The sequence below is a fragment of the Saccostrea cucullata genome, unplaced genomic scaffold (genome assembly GCF_032062105.1).
Source record: "Saccostrea cucullata isolate Sc308-1 unplaced genomic scaffold, CSIRO_AGI_Scuc_v1 ctg20891, whole genome shotgun sequence".
NCBI lineage: Eukaryota > Metazoa > Mollusca > Bivalvia > Ostreida > Ostreidae > Saccostrea > Saccostrea cuccullata.
In genome coordinates this window covers 865-7,096 of record NW_026936349.1, presented here as the reverse complement: position 1 = coordinate 7,096, position 6,232 = coordinate 865, and the positions used below count along the sequence as shown (strand labels likewise).

At 34.5% G+C, this 6,232-nt stretch overlaps 1 protein-coding gene across 1 annotated transcript; it reads right to left on the bottom strand.

Moving 5' to 3' along the window:
* Window positions 1-711: 711 nt before the first annotated feature.
* Window positions 712-5,700, bottom strand: LOC134245379 (uncharacterized; the record flags this gene model as incomplete). The annotated part of the gene is made up of 5 exons (XM_062727668.1): window positions 5,648-5,700; window positions 4,933-5,229; window positions 4,413-4,598; window positions 3,886-4,127; window positions 712-810 (listed from the first exon to the last, which is right to left on the bottom strand). Coding segments are annotated over exons 1-5 (876 nt in total), but the record flags the coding sequence as incomplete, so codon positions are not given.
* Between the last annotated feature and the right edge of the window lie 532 nt (window positions 5,701-6,232).

The window sequence follows — 6,232 nt, the reverse complement described above, 5'->3', positions numbered from 1 at the left end:
AAACAAAATAAACTTAATTATTTACTAATTTTGGTCTCTAACAGTAGGTTATTAGTGCATTAACACTTTGAGTAACTTTGGGCTAGTGTAGTAGTGTATTAAGCGCATTCTTGGTATTTCTTATTTTACACCAGACTAGATCCAATATGGCTTGTACATCCCCCTTAACACTGTTTTATATAGGACTCTGCTATATTTTACTTCCTCAAGCTAACGCAAAAACCATTGTGACGTCATAACTGTGGGATATGAAAACATATCCCATGAGCTATATCCACGGGATAAAGGTGTAAACATGGGATAAAAAGTTATACTATATATAGTACGTATGCACTTGCATGTACACATGTATTATGTAACTACATATTATTATAATTTATGATAATTATATAGCTAGGATGTGCTACATGTAGGTAGTTCAGAACAAAATCTACCATTGCAATATTAATATTTATACACATTAACTGCATAGTAAACAAGAAATGTGAAGGGGAGTAGAGGGATAAGAATCTTTAAAAATATCTTTAGTTTCTGAAATTTCAAAGTGATTTTAGTGTTTTCTTCATGACTCTTTTCTTTGTATTCTCAATACAGTTAACAAAGCAGCACACAATTATTGAGTACAGCTTATGGTCCTACAAATATATCAGTGTTGAAAATCAAAAAACCACACAAGACCAGAAGGTTTTTAAATTCAAAAAAAAGGCCTACCTTGCGTTCCGAAGCATTGTTTTGTTTCCGACACACCATGCACTGCCAGTACTGAGGTTGTGGGTTATTTTCTTCGTTTCTAATTATATTCTCTTCAACCTGAATTAATTTTAATTTCTAATTAAAAAAAATATTATTTATATTGCTTGTTAATGTAACGTACTTATGGTATATTCAAATAAAAAACGAACATTTATTAATTAGATACTTGTTTTTTTTTTAATCTACTTTATAACTACAGCATTTCAGAAAAAATGGGGAGTTACCATTATGTTATACTTAACTTTATACGTGTAGCCAAGTTAAGGGAGGATAAAAAATAAGTGTGCCGAAATTAAGTGATTTTAAGATGATTTTAAGGTCTACTGGTCAGAGACCAGAAGAGCTTATGCGATAGTAATGCGTCCGGCGTCCGTCCGACTGTCTGTCTAGCTGTCTGTCTGTCAACAATTTTTCAAAACGCTACTCCTCCTACAATTTTAGTCTGATTTCAACATAACTAGGCACACAAGTAGACTACACTAAGATACATAATTTAGTGCATCGGTTTTTGATTTCGATGAATGTTGTTGCCATGGTTACTAAAAATAGTATTTTCTGTGAAATTCATTTTAAAATGCTACTCCTCCTACAGTTTTGGTCTGATTTCAATATAACTTGGCACACAAGTAGACTACACTAAGATACATAAAATAGTGCATCGTTTTTTGATTTTGATGAACGGTGATGCCATGGTCACTAAAAATAGAATTTTCTGAAAAATTCCTTTAAAACGCTACTCCTTCTACAGTTTTGGTCTGATTTCAATATCACTTGGCACACAAGTAGACTACACTAAGATACATAATTCTATGTATCGGTTTTTGATTTCGATGAACAGTGTAGCCATGGTTTCTAAAAATAGTATTTTCTGTGAAATTCCTTTAAATTGCCACTCCTACTACAGTTTTGATCTGATTTCAATATCACTTGGCACACAAGTAGACTACACTAAGATACATAAAATAGTGCATCGGTTTTTGATTTCGATGAACGATGTTGCTGTGGTTACTAAAAATAGAATTTTCTGTGAAATTCCTTTAAAACGCTACTCCTTATACAGTTTTAGTCTCATTTCAATATCACTTGGCACACAAGTAGACTACACTAAGATACATAAAATAGTGCATCGGTTTTTGATTTCAATGAACGGTGTTGCCATGGTTACTAAAAATAGAATTTTCTGAGAAATTCCTTTAAAACGCTACTCCTTCTAAAGTTTTGGTCTGATTTCAATATTACTTGGCACACTAGTAGACTACACTAAGATACATAAAATAGTGCATCGGTTTTTGATTTCGATGAACGATGTTGCCATGGTTACTAAAAATAGAATTTTCTGAGAAATTCCTTTAAAACGCTACTCCTTCTACAGTTTTGGTCTCATTTCAATATCACTTGGCACACAAGTAGACTACACTTAGATACATAAAATAGTGCATCGGTTTTTGATTTCGATGAACGATGTTGCCATGGTTACTAAAAATAGAATTTTCTGTGAAATTCCTTTAAAACGCTACTCCTTCTACAGTTTTGGTCTGATTTCATTATCACTTGGCACACAAGTAAACTACACTAATTTACATATAATAATGCATCGGTTTTTGATTTCAATGAACGGTGTTGCCATGGTTACTAAAAGTAGAATTTTCTGTGGAATTCCTTTAAAATGCTATTCCTTCTACAGTTTTGGTCTGATTTCAATATAACTTATCACACAAGTAGATTACACTAAGATACATAATTCTGTGCATTGGTTTTTGATCAGTACAAACCAGTAGAGCTACAGTCTCGACAGAGACTTCTGGTTATAAATCTACATAGCCATGTCTTATTTTTAAATGTCGTTAACACAACAAGAGGAGATATTGACTACAGTAAATCCGATAGCAAAATATTGTCGTTATTTTTAGCTCTACTGGTCAGAGACCAGAAGAGCTTATGCGATAGTAAGGTGTCCGTCGTCCGTCCGTCTGTCTGTCTGTCCGTCTGTAAACAATTTTTCAAAACGCTACTTCTCCTACAGTTTTGGTCTGATTTCAATATAACTTGGCACACAAGTAGACTACACTAAGATACATAAAATAGTGCATCGGTTTTTGATTTCGATGAACGGTGTTGCTATGGTTACTAATAATAGAATTTTCTTTGAAATTCCTTTAAAACGCTACTCCTCCTACAGTTTTGGTCTGATTTCAATATTACTTGGCACACAAGTAGACTACACTAAGATACATAAAATAGTGCATCGGTTTTTGATTTTGATGAACGGTGTTGCCATGGTTACTAAAAATAGAATTTTCTTTGAAATTCCTTTAAAATGCTACTCCTCCTACAGTTTTGATTTGATTTCAATATTACTTGGCACACAAGTAGACTATACTAAGATACATTAAATAGTGCATTGGTTTTTGATTTCGATGAACAGTGTTGCCATGGTTACTAATAATAGAATTTTCTTTGAAATTCCTTAAAAATGCTACTCCTCCTACAGTTTTGATTTGATTTCAATATTACTTGGCACACAAGTAGAATTCAATAAGATACATAAAATAGTTCATCTGTTTTTGATTTCGTTGAACGGTGTTGCCATGGTTACTAAAAATAGAATTTTCTTTGAAATTCCTTTAAAATGCTCCTCTTTTTACAGTTTTGGTCTGATTTCAATATTACGTAACACACAAGTAGACTACACTAAGATACATAAAATAGTGCATTTGTTTTTTATTTTGATGAACGGTGTTGCCATGGTTGCTGAAAATAGAATTTTCTTTGAAATTTCTTTAAAACGCTAGTCCTCCTACAGTTTTGATTTGATTTCAATATTACTTGGCACACAAGTAGACTATACTAAGATATATAAAATAGTGCATTGGATTTTACTTTCGATGAACAATGTTGCCATGGTTACTCAAAATTGAATTTTCTTTGAAATTCCTTTAAAACGCTAGTCATCCTACAGTTTTGGTCTGATGGCAATGGCTTTTTTTCTCATCCTTTGTTATAAGTACAAACCAGTAGAGCTACAGTCTCGACAGAGACTTCTGGTTCATATTTGACCTGATTTAAAAGATTTTAGAACTCTTTGCTGTGTCCATATGCAAATCTTATCAGAAAACTTAATAAAGACTTTACCATGTCTAAATTTCGATCCGGTTCGGGTTCCGCCGGAACTTCTGTTTCCTCTTGATCTAGCGTCTGTCCGGGCATGGAGTACCCCGGGGGTGGGGTACGGTACATCTCATACGGCGGGGGAGGACGATGGTACCTTATGTTAGATCTAGCCCGCATGGGGTAAATAAGGTTCGACCGCGGCCGTAAACGTCGACGGCTATCGTCTCGCCAGTTGGAGGACTCGGATTCTTTGTAATATTCAGCTGAAATCATAAAAAAGATAACATAAAGTCTTAACTATCATTAAATTTGTTAATATTCAATAAAACAGTCAAACCTCTTTCTCATAAACTCGATACTTTGTACAGATAATCTACAAAAGATATCCGAGGAGTCGAGACACTTGAAGAATATGTAGTTGGGACTTTCAAATGTCTTCTAAATATCAATGGAAGTAAAAACATCCGTGTACGAGATATACTGAAGTTCAAATAAAGACATATGAATATTTTTATCTCGTTTTTCATTAAATCTGATTTGGATCGTACCTGAATTTCCTATTAACGAGACTCCCCAAATCCCGCTCCAAATCCAGCCAATCAGAAAGCAGGACACCATGATCAGCTGGAGGAAACCGATCGCCACTACAACTATGGCGGAGGAATATTTCTGTTTAGGTGTGATGTCGTCTGTTTTGGCACAACACAGCACAGAAAAACCCGCTATCATCGTGCCTATTGCAAAAAAAGAGAGATTTTTTTATGTTTCCTGATGAGCATACAGTAAAACGCGTATATACCGAAGTGTCTGCTACAGACGGTTTAGCTTAATTATTTTAAATGCAATTCGTTATATCCGTTATCATCACAGCTCGCGTGTTTAAACCCCATGTAGATGGGAATCAATTCGTTATAAGCGGCATTTATTTATAAATGCATTCGCTATAAGCATGTTTTACTGTAATTACTTATTTCTGTGACTGACATGTAGTACTCGTTATTCAGCTCCTAAATAGATAATGTTAAGGTTAATCAATAAAGATTGAAATTGTTTGATAAATATTCTCACCTACACCGGGAAGGATGAAGTTTGTCACACAACAAATGACAGCCATTTCTAGAGGTAGAATAGGGATGACGATAGCATCGTCATCGTCATCATCATCAGGAATATCTTCAGTCAACCACGATCTTCGTCTGTCGAGGTACTGAGGCGGTTCTCGTGAGACTGTAACTCTGTGGTCAGCTAACGGCTGTTCTCTGGACACAAGGACCCTGTGGTCATCCTGTGATGGTTCCCTGGAAACGGAAATCCCGTGGCCGCCATTTTGGCGCGTTTCCTGGGGTACAGTATCCGTGTGGTCAGCTGCTTGTGACAAAGTTTCCATATGACCAACAGCAGAAAATTAAGTAACTTTACATAGGAATTTAGCGCACATCATTCCAGAAAAATCAGCTATTCACCATTCATATTCTACATAAATCACATTGAATTGTACACAGTATTGCAATGTTCTTTGCTAACAAATTCAGAATTTTAAGTAAGTCGGTATTTTAAATATGAAAACAGTTTAAAAGCCAAACTTAATAAAATATTCCCAATATTGGCGTAAGCCAAAGAAGAAGAATCAATTAAAATCCAAATACAAAGTGCGCGTGACACAAAAACGGGCAAAAGAAAGCACCGACTCTCTCAATATATCATTATTTTGACAAAAAAGGGACAAGTTTAAATGATTACTAAGCCGCTTTCCTTTGTCCGTTTGTTAATGATATTTGTTTACCGGTATGTAGATATATCTGAGTGCGCAGACCCATTGAAGTCCTTCGTTCCATGCTTCGGATTAACCGACAATGACATGGAATTTGAGATTTAATATCTCTTGGATAATCTTAAGATAAATTTGGTATAAATAGATAATGTCTTTTTAAATGATCCAAGATTATGATATTAATCTTCTAATACACATTTTGTATATATTTTTTGTAGTGTATTAACACTCATTTGAGGCATTAACAATTAATCATTTATTAATTATGCATACCATTTGGCATAGTTATCTGTCAAATTTACTTTGAGAAAAATGTAATAAGCTGAAAGATTCAATTTTAAAAGATCAAAAGCCAAGACTTGGTGACTTTTCTTGTTATTATTTTAAATCATCGGACTCGAAAATCCTATTTAAAGGGGGGGATAGGAATTAGAAGAATTAATCCAGAACCAAGCGCAAATTTTTGTGTGCGCAATAGATCTACGTTTTCAATGGGTGGCACTGAAGCTCTCCGGTCTGTCAATTCAATATATTTTTTCGGTGAGCTGCACTTCTGCAGCTACTGAATAGCTCTATTATTTTTATGCATTGAGAACA